This window comes from Perca fluviatilis, chromosome 10 (genome assembly GCF_010015445.1).
Source record: "Perca fluviatilis chromosome 10, GENO_Pfluv_1.0, whole genome shotgun sequence".
Taxonomy (NCBI): Eukaryota; Metazoa; Chordata; class Actinopteri; order Perciformes; family Percidae; genus Perca; species Perca fluviatilis.
In genome coordinates, this window is record NC_053121.1 from 31975123 (window position 1) to 31993103 (window position 17981).

The window sequence follows — 17981 nt, forward strand, 5'->3', positions numbered from 1 at the left end:
GTAAAATGTAGGGTTTGTTTTCTATAAGGTCAAAGTATAATGAAAATGCATGTCCTGTAAGGCACTTAAGCTAAATACCATTGTTGTTGTAATGAAAATTTTTTTTTTTTGTGATTGTATTTTAAATGAATGAATCAGTAATTCTTTTCCAAAAAAACTAAAGATATGGTGGCAAGTTTGTGCAAAGTTTTGTGGATGTGAGTTTTATAACACTCTAACTCAAATATTTAAACATTAAAACGTTACGTTGGTACTGTTAATATATAATATTGTAGATTTCATGTTTTCTCTGTTAAATACTAAAATGACTTGATTTAAAACGATATGCTCACATTTCAAGTTACTTGTAGTTTAGCTTTGCACTGCTTATGAAGGTTGTCTGGAATTAATTTCATTTGAAGTACAATTTTTCCCAGAGATAACTAGCAGTATATGTAAAAATGAAATCAAAATGTCAAGTTGTAGGCCTACAACGTAAGCCTTTAATTTTAAGGTTTTACAACTGATTATATATGCTAATTACCCAACACATTTTGTGATTTCACACATCATTTGATCTACTCCTACAGTAACCGGCACATGACAATTAGTAACTAAGTAAGTGGGAGAATAACAACAATGAGTAAGCAACCACAAATATTAAGTGTGGCGGTGACCAAACTGTCAATATTATTACAAGTTAGTTTGGCTTACCTCAGTGTCCACTGGTGGAGTATTCAGCATCTGGTCATTGTTCTGGCAAACCAAGAACATTTGACTTAGTAATGTGAACTGCGACCGTACATAGGCAAAGTTGTGAAAAAGTAAATGTAGATGAACCTACCTGCATGTTTCCTCTCAGATCTTTCATTTGTCTCAGGACTTCTTCTAATTTTCTAATCTGCAATGGTACGTCAGGCTTATTTGTCGTCGTTCTGGCCAAAGAACCGCAGCAGACTGCAAAAAGGCAAAAAACGACCAACTTCATATTCTCAGTGTGAGCACCAGATCACCAAAAGAAGCTTTTCGAATTTCGATTTACTGGAAATGCAGACAGTTGTGTCGCTTACCTTTTTATACATATCCCTGAGGACCTTGGAAAACCACTTGCAGAGAATTGGAAAAGCTGCAGAAACTGTTGTGTGTGAGTAATGACATTTTCTTTTCCACTGGCAGTCACCACAACGTGATTCGATAGTGGCGTCAAGCCGCGCCTGCGTGGGGCCTATAGATGCAAGTGTGTGAACGTAAAGCTGTTTGAGTGCACCCGACAGGAAGCTACAGGAAGACGGCACTTCCCATTTTCATTTTGAATCAGTGGAGCCGCAGCTATACTGTGTCATAGGTAGTGTTCGTAGTTGTGGTATTGACAACCTGAATGTATGTACTGCATCATGGTCACTTACACAAACACACAGAGCATGCTGCAACAACAGGAAACCCTTTTTAAGTATTAATGTTGAACCACAAGGAGAAGTGAGGAGATGGTATACTTTCTTGGTGGAGGAGCAAGTCCGCTGCCCCACGACAGTAAAGGAACTTTGGCCATATTTAGGTAAATTACCTAATGTCTTTTTAAATGGGCGTTTTTAGGCTGACACTTCCTTTCTTTCATCTCACTGTTCCTCATCAACCAGAATAGGTATTTTATTTTCTGTCCATATGCAAAGATAAGGAGAAGTGTGTTGTCAAGTCTCATGCAAGCCTGTTTTTAGGTGATGCTCTGGACAGTGAGGACAGTGCTGTCCTCATGTTTGAAACACATTTCACAATAAAAGTCCTTTCAAAAAGGACAACCAGATGCAATGAAACCATGATACAGTGTAGAATTCTTGATGAATGTATCGGTGATGGTGTGCAGGGTGATGATTTATTTCTCCGGGTTAGTAAAGAGGTTTTTGATGAATACGTTAATCTCAAACATTTACCTTTTACATTAGGCATTCATGTAAAAATTAATAGTTGCAACTATTAATTCGATTCCTAAAGACAAAAAAAATGTCTGTACAGTTAGCATTTCAGTGAGTATATTACAGCTTCTCTATTGTGAATAAATCCACATTTATCAAGCTCCACAAAGAAATGTAGATTCTTAGTGTATTAGTACCACATGTTTAAAAAAATTTTGCACAAACTTTCAACGGTACTAGAGCAGTCAGAGCAAGACATGTTTTTGATGTTGAAATAATCCGTGAAAGTAACTTGTTATCCCCCTCTGGTGATCTCGTTGCGGCAAATGGTGATGTCACTGTACAAACATTAAGGGCAACGCACACTGAAGATGAATGATGCTGGCAAACACTTGGACCCATTGTTTCCCATTTAAGCCCATAGTCTGGCAGTGTCTTAACACAAGTCAGTGTGTCAGGATACTCCACTGTCCTGTTTCCCAGTATCAACACAAGTCAACTCACCTTAAACGCAGCAATTTCTTCATATTTGCTCCCAAAATGAGCACATCCTGGCTACTGTACCTAGGCTACTTGTGTTGTGCGTTTGACTTGTCCAGTGTGTGCTATGGGTGGCAGTTGACCTTGTGAAATGTCGGATGCGACGTGATTGGTGTGTGTTGCACATTTAGTCTACCACAGGCACAACAAAACTGCAGTCAATTTTTAATTTGTATCTTTAATGCCTCGTACAATTTGTGTAGGAGTAATTTGTGTGAGTACAGCTTTGCCTCTGAATGTGCGTTGCTTTTTGCAACTGGTATATAGAATCCTATCCTTTTTTTTCCCCGGTGTTGTCATGGCCCACCCCACAAACAGTCTTCTTATCCAGTAATAGCTGAACACTTGGAGTTACAGTTGGCAGTGCATTCCAGCTGAAGATGTGCGCATACTGCAGTGTGAATAGCTACTTCGAACTTGGAAAAACAGAAACATTCCTTGGATAAAAATATTCTGCGTGTGTTTAATTTCAGATTCTGTGTTCATAGACCATTTCCATGCACAGACACACACACAGCTTTCATACATGTCCCCCAAGGTTTTCAGAAGAGCAGGAATAGGTCATTGTAATGATTAAAACTCCTCTGTTTTTTCAGGTCACAGAAAATGGCAACATTTATATGGAAATGTCACTGAATATTTCTTCAGTCATCTCCCATATGCATTAGTATTACACATTTTGGAAATTCAGGAGGCATCATATGTTAGTCAGTGTACGGAACTAGCTCACACACTATTCAGTGTGTCCGCCCCGTCAGTGTTTGCGCACACGTTCACTCTTAATCTTTACATCAGTCTTTGGGGAGGAAGTGAGAGTGAGACTGAAAGAGAAAACCCCTCTTGTCTGTTCTCTGTCTTTGTCAGCGTAGGGGAAAAGGTGGGTGGGGGCTTCGACTGGTCTGAGAGGTACATCACCTTCAGCCTCCTGTCTTATCAGGAATCCCTTCTCTGATGCATTACGGAAGGGAAAATGTGTCCTCAGGTAGATTTAAAAATCAGAAGAATTTTCCTTCTGCCATCAGGGAACCTGTGTGTGTGTGTGTGTGTGTGTGTGTGTGTGTGTGTGTGTGTGTGTGTGTGTGTGTGTGTGTGTGTGTGTGTGTGTGTGTGTGTGTGTGTGTGTGTGTGTGTGTGTGTGTGTGTGTGTGTGTGTGTGTGTGTGTGTGTGTGTGTGTGTGTGTGTTGTTTAACTACATTTATGGGGTCCAAAAACCGGGAATACAGTATACTTGTGGGGTCCAAAATGCTGGACCCCACAACATTAAAGGGCAGTTTGAGGGTTAAGACTTGGTTTTAGAATTAGGTTAGGGTGTGGGTAAGGGTTAAGGTTAGGCATTTAGTTGTGATGGTTAAGGTTAGGATAAGGGGCTAGGGAATGCATTATGTCAATGACAGGTCCCCACAAAGATTGTGTGTGTGTGTGTGTGTGTGTGTGTGTGTGTGTGTGTGTGTGTGTGTGTGTGTGTGTGTGTGTGTGTTACTAAGCATATTTGTGAAAATGTGCACTATGCGTTTAAAACTGTTAAGTTAAAACCGTAACCTTTTGCATCACAAAACGTGGAGGGGATGTTTTTCCGTATGACTTTTATAGAAAGGGTGAGTATGAAAGTGGTTAAACTATAATTGACAAATGCTTTTTAGAACCATTATAAGCCATTAACAAGAACCATTTTTGGGTGGCCAGGTAGTGACAAATACCCGATCTTATCAGGAAGACCCCATCTATTGACAAGTTGACCTTTTGAAAACAGACTTGCAGAGCATCTGGACCAAAACAACTTAACATTATACAACTTTCTGATTAGTTGAGCTCTAAAGACAAAAAACATTAACATGCTGGAGGTGAAAGAAACACCAGCCAAAGGGATATTTCACAGACCCAACTAATAAAGCCATCAGTTACAACTGACAAACCCTTCCGAAAATTTTGGCTTTAGAGCTTCCAAGATTAATCGGTTAGTTGTCAACTATTAAATTAATCGCCAACTATTTTGGTAATCGATTATTCGGTTTGAATATTTATTTTAATGAAAAAAGTAAATTGTTTGCTTCCAGCTTATTAAATGTGAATGTTTTCACATTTCTTTACTCCTATGACAGTAAACGGAATATCTTTGAGTTGTGGAAAAAACATTTGACAAATTGACATTTGAGGACGTCATCTTGGTCTTTGAGAAACACTGACTTTTTTCACAATTTTCTGACATTTTATAGACCAAAGAAGTAATCGATAAGCGAGAAAAATAATCGACCGATTAATCGACAATGAAAATAATAGTTAGTTGCAGCCCTATTTGGCTTATTGTAGATTGGAACCAATTTTTGTCTTTCGTAGGCAGGACCAAAGTCTTGTCTGTCCTTCAGTTAATTTACTTAGCCAAAATGGAGCTGTTAATCTTTCCTTAGTGGTCCTTTCATGGTGGAGAAATGTAATCGTCACATACGCCTCATCTGCATCTGAGAGCTCAAGCTTTTTCCATGAAATTGTGCAACACTGCTGTACTGAGGCATGTTTTTGGTGATGACTAAAGCTCTCGTTCAGGAGTGAAGACATGTCACACAGTGAGAGTAGGTCTTTGTGGTCCGCCAGAGTGTTAAACACAGTGCAGAAAGTGTGACTTGAAGTGAGGCTCCAGACCGGATATGACAGACAGAGGTCAACAGGGTGGAGAGTAAAGAATGTTTTTGTCTAAAGTTACAACACAGCCAACAAGCCTTTCTAAATTGAGAATTGGTAACATACACACTAGTCTTTAAAAATGAAATTAGTTTTAATTTCTTTGTTTATTAGGACTTTTAACTTACAAATCTAAGCATACAATATTTGGTTGCACTTTACTTGAAGGTATCTACATAAGAGTGACATGACACTGTCATGATGGTGTCATAAACTTTATAAACAAGTCATAAACGTTTATGACATACCACTTCTTTTAGTAAGTGTCATTTGTTTTTGTCATGACAAGTTAGGGTTAGATTAGAGTTAGGGTTCATGTGTCATGACAGTGTCATGTGTTCATGACAGTGTCATGTCACTCTTATGTAGATACCTGCAACTAAAGTTTTACCCAATATTCTTTTTCAATTGGCGAAATAAACAACTTTGGTTTGTTTGAAGTGATATAGATTCTGTAATGTTCCTGTAGCCAAATTATTACCATCATCATTAAGTGTGTGTGTGTGTGTGTGTGTGTGTGTGTGTGTGTGTGTGTGTGTGTGTGTGTGTGTGTGTGTGTGTGTGTGTGTGTGTGTGTGTGTGTGTGTGTGTGTGTGTCTGTCTGTCCTCACAGACACACTACGATCTGTGAAGCACTACGACTAAAAGCTTGAATTTACAAAAGGCATTCAAAAACAATACATTCAAAAAAAGTCTGGTAACATTGCTGCCACTAAATGAGAAATAAAATGTAATTCCAGGTTTTATAGACGTTTTTGTAGTTAGGATTAGGAACAGATCATCATCATATAGACTTACCATAAACATTTTACTAAAGGTCATTATTGGAGTGAGTTATCTAATACTGAAACACTTAGTTTATTATATCATTTTATTCAGAACACCTGGACAGGGCAAGACCAAAATTTAGTGTTACAGTATGCATTTCCGTACTGTACAGTATTTCACTATTACGTATCCGCCGCTATCAGTGCAGATTTTGTTTTTGTTTTGACTCAAAGTTGTCACTTGGTCATACTGTGATGATGTAATGTTTGTTTTGTTATGGTGCGTTTACCATGCCATTGGATCGTTAAAGCCAAATAAAATGTATGTTGAAAAAATGCCAAGTGCACTGTTGCTGTGTTATTTGTGTGTGTGTGTGTGTGTGTGTGTGTGTGTGTGTGTGTGTGTGTGTGTGTGTGTGTGTGTGTGTGTGTGTGTGTGTGTGTGTGTGTGTGTGTGTGTGTGTGTGTGTGTGTGTGTGTGTGCGCGCGCGCGCAAGAGAGACTGAAAATAAATATTAGTTCTCTTTCTATTCTTTTTCTTACAGTTGAGACTCCAGTGAAAGCCAACAACATGAGTTAAGAACTCATTGAGTAGTATAGCAGATTTATTTCAAACTATTACGCCATCAAGCAGATTAATTCAGCCCCCGTCTTAATTATTTAGTTTACGTCCTACTCCCACTTGCAGTAGTATAATTTCCGACCCTGCGGTCTCCTCTTTGTGCATTTCCGAGGCGAGTGGGTGCAAGGTTGAAAGTTTGCATGCAACTTGTACACATAATGGCATGTTTTTTAAATATTGTTTATTTGTTTAAAAAAATCTATACATAATGTGAAATTTCACACGCATTTATAGAGCTGAAACAAACAACTTGAGGTGATTTTCAATGATTGAGAAAGGCGAGCGTGCTTGATATTACCGTAAGTGTACAGGAAGAGTACAGAGAGGGCGTGGGTGGGGGATCGCCTCTTTTTGTTCTCTTCACCAGCGTCGCAACAGGGATGACACAGCTTGTTTATAATGATTGATGCATTTTTCACTGTCATCATTATTGGATTCAAAGATCTTTCTAGTATGTTTTAAAATCAAAATGTGGAATTCAGCTCTACTTGACATTGTAATTGGGCAAATTATTTACCATAATCCCATTTTAAATTAATTTAACAGAATAACGGTGGGGACCGTTAGAAGAGTTATCCTGCGGGATGGAAATTTATCACCAGCCAAATTCTGGTTTAATGTGCCTTCGTCTGGTGCAGTACTGAACAAAGTTCAATGTTTGGTAGTGTGATATCAGTCAGTTTTCATCTGTTGCTTTGAGGTTATTTTGTATAAAATAAATTCTATATCAAAAAAGTGGGGGTCAGGGGGTATTTTGATTCCAACAAGCATCACTGTCAATGGGCAAATAGTTTTTCCCCTGCCGTTTTTATTACCTTATTTTTTCCAAAAAAATTGAATACTCTTAATATACCTAATTTTTCCATATTTAGTCAATCAGTAGTTGATTGTCAAAACAACACACACCAAAGCACGGATGGACCTTTATGTACTGTGCTGTTTTGCAGCGTGTTTGCCAGTAGTTGTTTTTTGTCTACCTGCCCAGGTAACAACAGATGTTAATTAGCTGATAGCTAACTGGTGCAATTACTTTTAACTGTGATATGTCTCTGCAAATAAAATAGGCGTGAATTAAAAGTCCTGAATTGATGGCCATTATTTTTCATCAATTTCTTTTTTTTTTTCATCAAAGGTATCTGATAAAACTTATCAGAAACATAATGTCAGTGTTTAATTTCTCTTCTGAAAGTGTGATCACACCCAAAGGTCCCCTTCGTTAAACTGGTCTATTAGATCTGAATGCCATGTAAAAAGTCCCTTGAACTCCCATTCATCTACAGTACTGTGCAAAACTCTTAGGCAGGTGTGGAAAAAATGCTGTAAACTAAGAATGCTTTCAAAAATATAAATGATTGTTTATTTTTATCAATTTACAAAATGTGAGCGACCAAAAAAACATCTAAATCACATCAATTTTTGGTGTTACTACCCTTTGCCTTCAAACCAGCCTCAATTCTTATAGGTACACTTGCAAAAAGTCAGGCAACGTTGGGGATCGTAGACGCAGTGTTCGGCCAAGGAAACTTAGTGCAGCAGATGAGAAACACATCAAGCTTATTTCTATTCGAAATTGGAAGATGTCCAGCAGTGCCATCAGCTCAGAACTGGCAGAAACCAGTGGGACCAAGGTACACCCATCTACTGTCCAGAGAAGTCTGGCCAGAAGTCGTCTACATGGAAGAGTTGCAGCCAAAAAGCCATACCTCCGATGTAGAAACGAGGCCAAGCGACTCAACTACAGTCATGTGAAAAAATTAGGACACCCATACTAAAGTTGACTAAAAAGAGGAATAAAAAAAACATCTTTTGCAAATTGATCTTAATGCCTTAATTAAAGAAATGAGGAAAAATCCAACCTTTAAGGACACCAATTTTGTTTGTGAATGAATAATGTATCGTAAATAAATAAATGTTCTTCCTTAAAATACAGGGGGCATAAGTAAGTACACCCCTATGTTAAATACAGTTAAAGGCCAGTTATTTCATGGATCCAGGATACTATGCATCCTGATAAAGTTCCCTTGGCCTTTGGAATTAAAATAGCCCCACATCATCACATACCCTTCACCATACCTAGAGATTGGCATGGGATACTTTCCATAAGATCATCTCTCAATGCAAATCAAACCAGCTATTAGGCTAACCGAAATAAAACCATGCCAATCTCTAGGTATGGTGAAGGGTTAGAAAGTCCCCGGGGCAAAAATTCCCCCCTTGATATGTTGCAGGCAAGTAGGAATACTTGACTGTATGTGATGATGTGGGGCTATTTTAATTCCAAAGGCCAAGGGAACTTTATCAGGATGCATAGTATCCTGGATCCATGAAATAACTGGCCTTTAAAAATACAAATCTGCCTGCCTCTATGGGAATTTAACATAGGGGTGTACTTACTTATGCCCCCTGTATTTTAAGGAAGAACATTTATTTATTTACGATACATTATTCATTCACAAACAAAATTGGTGTCCTTAAAGGTTGGACTTTTCCTCATTTTTTTAATTAAGGCATTAAGATCAATTTCCAAAAGATTTTTTATTCCTCTTTTTAGTCAACTTTAGCATGGGTGTCCTAATTTTTTCACATGACTGTATGCACGAAAACATAGAACTGGGGTTGCAGAAAAATGGCAGCAGTTGCTCTGGACTGAGGAGTCAAAATTTGAAATATTTGGCTGTAGCATAAGGCAGGTTGTTCGCCGAAGGGCTGTAGAGCGGTACAATAATGAGTGTCTGCGGGCAACAGTGAAGCATGGTGGAGGTTCCTTGCAAGATTGGGGCTGCATTTCTGCAAATGGAGTTGGATATTTGGTAAGGATTAATGGTGTCCTCGATGCTGAGAAATACAGGCAGATACTTATCCATCATGCAGTACCATCAGGGAGGCGTATAATTGGCCCCAAATTTATTCTGCAGCAGGACAACGACCCCAAACATACAGCCAGGGTCATTAAGAACTATCTTCAGCGTAAAGAAGATCAAGAAGTCCTGGAAGTGGTGGCATGGCCCCCACAGAGCCCTGATCTCAGCATCATCGAGTCTGTCTGGGATTACATGAAGAGACAGGTGGATTTGAGGAAGCCTACATCCACAGAAGATCTCTGGTTAGTCCTCCAAGATGTTTGGAACAACCTACCAGCCGAGTTCCTTCAAGAACTTTGTGCAAGTGTACCTAGAAGAATTAATGCTGTCTTGAAGGCAAAGCGTGGTCACACCAAATATTGATTTGATTTAGATTTCTCTTCTGTTCATTCACTGCATTTTGTTAATTGATGAAAATAAACTATTAACACTTCCATTTTTTGAAAGCATTCTTAGTTTCCAGCATTGTTTTATACCTGCCTAAAACTTTTGCACAGTACTGTATTTTTCTGGAAGTTATGTTAACCTGCCACACTTTTTTTTAGATTGTTGCAGATGGAATCTGAGTCCAGTCCCTGCACATTCAACAAAGCAAGATGAACTTGTCTGCATCCTTTGCTGCAATAAAACGACATGAGGGCTGCCTGCAATCAGATGTCAAAGTCCTTCTTTCTAAACATTGTGCTGAAACAATTTTTTTTTTTTCTTCCTTCATTTCATATTAAAATTCATTTCCTCTCTTTTTTGTCATTCATCCGCTTGTTCCACAGAAAGTAAGACATCTTAAGATAAAACTTTGGCCTTTGGTAAATAGCGATATAGCTGCAGCCGAAGTTGCTGACTGATTTCAGTCCTGTTGAACCGCACTGTAATTTACTTGGAATAGGAAAGAGACACAGTCATTTAAATCGTCTCACCTGCCCATATGAACTAAATCAAAGATGGAGTCTGTGATACTGGAAAGATTGTTGCTATTCGAACTCAACACCCAAACGTTGCCACTTTGTTTGTTTCCCATTTACAGAGACAGAGCTGTAATCAGAAAACCCAAGCCCAGTTGAGACAAAAAACACAGAGCTGCCCAACTTCATTTGCAGAGAATATTTTGGCGACATGAGTCGATGAGACTTGAGACGATTTGAGTTTTCATATTCAAATGTAATACAATGAGTCTTCTTTTCATTAGCTAAGAGGCATCTCCGAAATTAACTCCACAACATTTTCGAAATAGCTGGACAGTGGTCCTGCTGATCTCAGTGTCTACTACAGTACCTAAAAAAATAATGGATGAAAACAGTCTAACATGGTTGTTGAAAAATTTGACTAAAAGCTTTTAGACTGGATGTTTCTCCCACACGCACACACACAAACGCACAATCATTTGTAGTACCAAAACCTAAGAACCATGTTCTTTAAAATTCTCAAATGCTTCTTGTCAACCAACTTTTTTCCATAGCCATGCACACCTCATTTACTCAAATGTTTAAGGTGATTGGTTAAGAGGGTGGAAACATATCTCCCCAAACAGGTCGAGCATTTAAATGTAAACACATAAATGAGTCAGGTGTGCAACAGTAATTTATGAAGAGGAGGACAAGGATTAGAAAAGATATGTAGCCACAACTCAGCATCACTTATACACACACACATGTTTAAAGTCATTATGGCTTTTGGTACAAGCTTACAAAGGTTTATGTTTCCTCTACAATGTGTTCAAATATAGCCATAACAAGGAGATGCAAATAAACACAAGCTTCCTCATCATACTGTAAAAGATTAAGAGATAGAACATTGCTAAAATGTTAACATTCAGACAGTATTTGTGGATGTCTACTCATCTGGATATGATGTATAAAAACTATTTCACAAACACAAAAAAAGCAAACATACCACTGATGCAGTCACTCTTTGCTTCTTCTAGGCACAATGACGGTTTTTAGTTTGTCTTCAACATGTCTTACTCAAAGGGGGCTTGTAAAATTGGTTGTCTACATAATGGTGACACATTTATCGTTGACCTTTTAAGAGTTAATAATGAAAATCACCTTTTACCAGCAACGACCAGACTTGTTTTGGAAATTGATCATTTTATGGGAAGAGAAAAAAAGCAGCGGAGCAGTGGGAGTATTTAACAGAGTGTGATGTGAATGCTGTTAAACCACAACAGTAGGGGAATAACAGCCAGCTGAGGGGCTGTGAAGAAATTAAAGGCCATGAAACTGCCACTGTACAAAAACATCAAACTCCAATTGGAACATTTTGTTCTGAAATCAAACATTGACTGTTTAAACAACACCTACTCTTGCGAAATGACTGCTCTGTGCAGCTACAGGTTTTTTTTGTTTTTTTTTAATGTTGAGTCTTTGGAAATATCTTCTCAAACCTAAAATTTGTGATTTTTGAATAAAGGCTCTCGTCCATGGTGGATTTTGTGCTGCAAAGGCTGTTGAAAACAAATGGATGGAAGCAGTGGTGGAAGACGTATTCAGATCCTTTTATGCAAGAGAAAAAGTACTAATACCACACTGTAAAAATACTCTGTTACAAGTAAAAGATCTGCATTGAAAATGCTACTTAAGTAAAAGTATGTATGTATCATCAGGAAAATTTACTTTAAGTATTGAAAGTAAAATAATGCTAAAAAAACTTAATAAAACTAATAAAACTTAAAGCTATTGTGTGTAGTTTCTGTCGCCCCCATGAGGAATTCTAAGTAATAACAACAAAACTGTCGGCGCTTCCACACGATACAAGCCTTCCATGATCGCACACCGCCCCCACCCCTCCGCCCGTCGGTTGCTAGTAGCCAAGGAGGACACGGAAGATTAAAAAAACACGATGGACTCTTCAGGAAAGGTCATTATCTTCGCCGGACCAACATGAATGAACATGAACATAGCCATACTGAGAGAGAGTTGTGTGGAGCTGATGGTCTTAATTAGCTTTGCAGCAACTCATTTGGCGATGGCTTAAATGTAATGGACGTTCATTAATATCAAAAAGTTATGCTCTAAAGCCTTTATTGGTAAAGTAACTAGTAACTAAAGATGTCCGATTTTTGTAGTGGAGTAAAAAGTACAACATTCGTCTAGAAAGTGGCATGAAAAGAATATGTGCTTAAGTACAGTACTTGAGTAAATGTATTTAGTTACATTCCACCACTGGAGGGAAGGCATTAACTTGAAAATAAGACTCATGTTCTGAAGAGGTTTCTTTCTGACAGCGAGTTATGAACCTGAGGAGCTTTTAAACTTAACCATAATAATCCATACCATAATATCAGCACATAATTCATTAAGGTGCACATTTGTAATTGTGTGTCCAGTCAAAGCGAGTTTCAGCACTGTTTTTCGGGCTCTCACCTGCTGTGTGGTGTACTTTGAACTCCGAGAAGGTGGATGGATTTGAGTCATAGGGGGGTAACATAAAATAAACCTTTGAAATGCTGGCCTTTTGATGGGCTCATCTATATCAATTTCAAGTTTCAGCTCGACATATAAACAAAATGAAAGAAATACACATAAATTCCATATTCGGGCACTTGTAATTTGGTTTATAGAAGATAATATTGGAATATAATAGTCGTAAATAAAACAGAAGGCATGCAGCTATACCTATATATGTATCTTAGGTTGAAGAGTGCAGTCTTGTTTTGACTTTAAGAGTCAAACATGTTCAAAAGGAAAACATGTTATTAAGTATCAGCAGCATTTGTGGAGGTTATTTTGGTTTGGAGGTTATCTACATCTTTGAATGTTCCTATAATTTTCTTTTATATCATCAAACATTTTATGTGCGGAATATTTAAAAAAAATGGATATCTCATCTTGGGACAAAGCTTTTCATATTTTCCACCCGATGTTCCTCCGCTGTCTAAAACAGGTTATCAGAACTTTCACAATCAGTGGCAAGCATCCTCAAAATAATAGACAGCCGTCTGGCGGCTCGGAAAAAGACGTCACTACAATATCCTGTTGATTTTAACAAGGTATGGTGTTTTGGTCAAAACCAGTCTTCCACTGTATATTATTAAAATTAATCAGCAGGATTATCTTTCCTATAACAAGATCAGAACATCTAGGTAACAGATGGTACTGTATCTTCGACAGACGATGACTTTGGTTCAGTAAACTCAAAACATGAAGTGAGAGTGACTTTAAGTTACTCATCTCAAGTTCACGCTTGTCATTTCTGTCTACAGTACCATCATTCTGGTTAGTAGACATGACTTAGTTATGTGACTTTCACTGTCTGTTCCCCGACATCAGATCATTATTGTCATGCATTGCCGTGCAGAATGTACTGCAGCGTACACAGTGACATTGTCAAGCACTGCATGTTTCTATGCAATTGAAATGCAATACGGACACTGAGAAACTAAGGTAGAAGTAAACCTAACAACAAAGAAATGTGATGAAATATATTTATTTGTCTTGCATTGTAGAAAAAAATTGTGCAAAGATACAGTATGTTAAAATAGTTATCCTCAAACTAAACAAATCTGTCCCAAAAAAAAAAGAGATTGTATAAACTGTTCTAAAAGAAACAAAGGCGAATCTTCAAAAGATTCCAGATCAAGACTGTAACATTCAAGTTCAGTAAAGATTGGTCTTCTTCATTATTCTCAAGAACTCCTGCTCGTTGATCTCACCATCACCATCTCGGTCTGCCTCGTCGATCATTTCCTAAAAAGGATAAGAAAAGTCTTTATGTTCAGATTTTTTTAAAAAAAGGTTAGAAGTGCACTAAAAGCTATACTTGATATATCACGTGTGATAGACTGGAATAACTCAAACTCTGACAATGTGTCATACAGGGCATCTCAGTGCTCAGATTCCTCAGAAATAACTAACCTAAAGCAACAACGTAACTGCTATTTAATATCACATGCAAGGACATCACAGCCTAACAGTAACTAGGAGATGGGAGAGAAGAGAAACGAGTATCCGTCTTCTTTGTAGTAAGGTTGGGCATAATGTAAGGCCATTTAAACAATAAATTGTTTACTAGGAGTGCAAACATACTGCACCAAAGAGTGCATTTAACATGAAAGATACGTAGTACACACATTGTGTGTAAAGGGACAATATCTGAAACTAGCATAAATGCTTAAACTACTCCACAATCATCACACATGAGAGCAGTTTGATGAAAACAAATCCTGTTTCCAGTGTGATTTTAAAACAATTTGTGGTGGTCATTGAGGTTGTTCAGGGGAAAGAGGGGTACGGAGCTACTAACAGACAAGTGTTAGCATCAAGAATTGCAAAGCAGACACTGTAAATAGAATGTCTCAAGGAGGTTATAGCTTACATTTATATAATGAACCTGAACTCTTTCTCTTTGAAAAAATAATTGCAAAACAGCAATTAATTTACAAGCTAATACATTGAAAGCACCAGTCAATCCACTAATGCAAATGCATCACCGTCACTTAAAAGAAACGCCTATTACTCTTATTAATAGAGGTTTATTGGACACCTGTTGCCAGATTGTGGCATTTAAAAACATACCTTTTGAAAAGCAAGCTTATGAATACAAAACCTCTTTGTAGGTAGGGGTAAGTCTACATGGATTGACCACCCTAAAAAATAAAATATAAATATACAGTAATGGTTCATGGGAAACATTGCAATACCTGTAATTCTTCATCTGTGAGGTTTTCACCTAGCTCCTTGGCAACTCTCTTGAGATTTTTGAATGTGATTTTTCCCGTGCCGTCATCATCAAACAGCCGAAAAGCCTTTAATATTTCTTCTTTGGAGTCCTTTTCATTCTATTAACAATGAAGAAGTGACAAACATAATGATTGATGCATTACAGCCAGATGTGAAGTTTTTTTGTTATAGATATTTACAAAGCAGACACTTTATCAGTAAATATACCACATTAACAACCAATAGTGCCACCTCACATGTAGAAAGGGCCTTGTCTATCCAAGAAATGCATTGGTGTATTTTATAAAGCCCTTAATTCCAATTCATATCTAACTTCCCAAGCTACTTAGCCAGCCTTGGAGATGTACTTTGTATCACTATTCAGTGGTTTACCTAGGTTTGATGTGCACGTAGTGTATTTGGCAAATGTTACGCTTTGCAATAAAACAAAATATGCAATTTCACATAATTTTGGACCATTATTATTACCATATCAGTGTATAAATCATTGTAAAAGCTAGAGCAGATAACAAATAAATAAAACTCAAAAAGCTTAAAGACAAAACTTGCTAAATACTACAATCATTAGATCTGAGAAAAGTCATTAGTTTTGATGCTCACATTGATTTCACATTCTTTCGGCTTAGGTGGTGCACAAAACGGCTTGGGTGCTGCGCCTAAGCCTAAGCCTAATAATTGTAGGGAAAACCCTCCAATTGGCCACCAAGACTGGCAAGAAGTGTGGGTCCATGCTATGGAAATATCTATCTGTAATCAAACCACATCTACTCAGTTTTGAACTGTACATTGCACACCTGTACCAGCTGCTCTCAAAAACTAAATGGATGTTAATGCGTCTCCACTCTGCTGTAAGTGTTGAAACCATTATCCATGGTTGAGACTGGTAGTTACATTCACTAGGGCTGTGCTCGATTGAAGAAATTCTTAGTCGACTAACACTCATTCAATTGTATGGACTAATCGATTAGTTGATTTAATCGACAGATCTGTAAATTTGTCGATTACGTTTTGAGTTTCTCCGCAAAAAGTCATGCAAAAGCACCACTTTAATTCTTGGGTTTACCAGAGATGTGCATGTAGGTTTCTTGGAAATAAGTCATTCAGCATGAAAAAAGCATAAAACATGACTAATCGACTAAAGAAATCTAAGCTGACTAAGACCAAAACGACCGATTAGTCCATAATCGACTTAGAGGGAGCAGCCCTAACATTCACACAATGTAACTGCCGGTCTCTTGCTATTGGTCTTATATTGTGGATAAACTGTGTGTTAAATTTGGTGTTCCAATAGAGTAAGACCCTATGCCCCCTCATACGTGGTCTCCAAACATTTAATTTCTTTGTAATTTAATAAGAGGGAATTTGTTTCTGGGATACTGTTGTTTTAAAGGTCCCATGACATGGTGCTCTTTGGAGGCTTTTTATAGACCTTACTGGTCCCCTAATACTGTATCTGAAGTCTCTTTCCCGAAATTCAGCCTTGGTGCAGAATTACAGCCACTAGAGCCAGTCCCACAATGAGCTTCCCTTAGTATGTGCCATTTCTGTGTCTGTAGCTATTGAGGAGGAGGAGGGGGTGGGGGGGGGCAAGGTGGGTGGTGGTGGTGTGGCCTTGCCCAACTGCCACTTTGCTCGTTTGAAAGCCACGAGGTCTCTCTCTCATGGGTGGGCCAAATTCTCTGGGTGGGCAAAGCAGAGAAAGGGGAGGTAACCTTGCTTCCAGATCGGCCCATCTGAGCTTTCATTTTCTCAAAGGCAGAGCAGGATACCCAGGGCTCGGTTTACACCTATCGCCATTTCTAGCCACTGGGGGACCATAGGCAGGCTGGGGGAACGCATATTAATGTAAAAAACTCATAAAAGTGAAATTTTCATGCCACGGGACCTTTAAGAGTAACTGGCAACCAAAAGTGATGAGATGATGAACCCAGATTTGTAACTTAATGAATAGTTACACAGTCTTTCCAAGTTTAGAAATGACACATTTTAATTTCTAAGAAAGTTTCCAGGTTTTGTATAACATATGTATTACACTCACCATTTTCAGTGTCATCATACTGAGAAAGTCACTGAAGTCAATTGTTCCAGAGCCCTCTTTATCAATGTCTGCAATCATCTTCTTGATCTCCTCTTTCTTAGGTTCAAACCCAAGCGCCCTCATGGCAACCTGTGGCACACATAAACGGGAAATCTGGGTATTTGTTCATCTGAACATACATAGCGTACACTTGACATGACATCTGATCTAAGAAATAGTAAACCAAGAAAACTAATAATAGTAATTTCCTTACGTAGTAAACCAAGACAACTAATAAAGAAGGAAGAGTAATGTGTGATGAGTAAGTTCATGGCTCTTCCTTCTTTTTTTTTGGTACTAAACCAGAAACTAACCTTTAGCTCCTTCACATCTATTGTTCCAATCCCATCTGTGTCAAAGAGATCAAAAGCCTCTTTAATTTCTTGCTTTTGCTCCTCTGTCAGTTCGGTTTTGGGACCTGCCTTTTTCCTTTGGCTAGCCGAAGGAGCTGCTTTTCGGTAACCTGAAGCCTGAAAAAAAGCAAACATTCAGACATAGTTGCTACTTTATACACTCAGTTGGCAAGTGGAGCAGAAAGACACACGGGTGATGTTTTTACATTTTAGTTAACCGTTACTAACGTTACTATTATGCTAGCTAGCTAGCTATCTTTAGCTTCCATGCTGCTCCACGAAACACGTTTTAAACAGCTTGATCTAACTGCGCGCCAGCTTTTCACGGTAAATACCGAAACTTCCTAAAAAGCATAGCGTACGTTTCATACTAGACATTTATATGTAGGTATAGCTACCATTTAAACGAATGATTGAGCCGGGAACTCTTCAATTGTGTGTTTGATTATCGGATGTCAACAAAACATGCAGCAACGGTTTTTTTTCCCCTTTCGAATGACATTGGGGATAACCAATA

At 38.2% G+C, this 17981-nt stretch overlaps 2 protein-coding genes across 3 annotated transcripts in view; one reads left to right on the top strand and one right to left on the bottom strand.

The window, feature by feature from the left end:
- adad1 (adenosine deaminase domain containing 1 (testis-specific)) overlaps positions 1 to 10096 on the top strand; it is a 53718-nt gene extending 43622 nt beyond the window's left edge. For both annotated transcript variants that reach the window (XM_039814345.1, XM_039814344.1), the window contains exon 14: positions 9902 to 10096. In XM_039814345.1, coding sequence (XP_039670279.1) covers positions 9902 to 9956 — 55 coding nt within the window. In that variant the 3' untranslated portion in view covers positions 9957 to 10096. The remainder of the gene's footprint in view (positions 1 to 9901) is intronic.
- Positions 10097 to 13765: 3669 nt separating this feature from the next.
- cetn4 (centrin 4) lies at positions 13766 to 17979 on the bottom strand. Its single transcript, XM_039814307.1, has 5 exons — positions 17863 to 17979; positions 17426 to 17581; positions 17073 to 17201; positions 14995 to 15132; positions 13766 to 14041 (listed from the first exon to the last, which is right to left on the bottom strand). Exons 1-5 carry the CDS (start codon positions 17863 to 17865, stop codon positions 13952 to 13954), a joined length of 516 nt encoding a protein of 171 aa, XP_039670241.1. The 5' UTR covers positions 17866 to 17979; the 3' UTR covers positions 13766 to 13951.
- Between the last annotated feature and the right edge of the window lie 2 nt (positions 17980 to 17981).

What these genes read in the sequence shown, in the direction of transcription:
- cetn4 (XM_039814307.1), bottom strand. An exon ending in TAGATGTGAAGGAGCTAAAG is followed by an intron (nt 17,202 to 17,425) that starts GTTAGTTTCTGG and finishes TGTGTGCCACAG; the next exon opens with GTTGCCATGAGGGCGCTTGG. An exon ending in GTATGATGACACTGAAAATG is followed by an intron (nt 15,133 to 17,072) that starts GTGAGTGTAATA and finishes CATTGTTAATAG; the next exon opens with AATGAAAAGGACTCCAAAGA.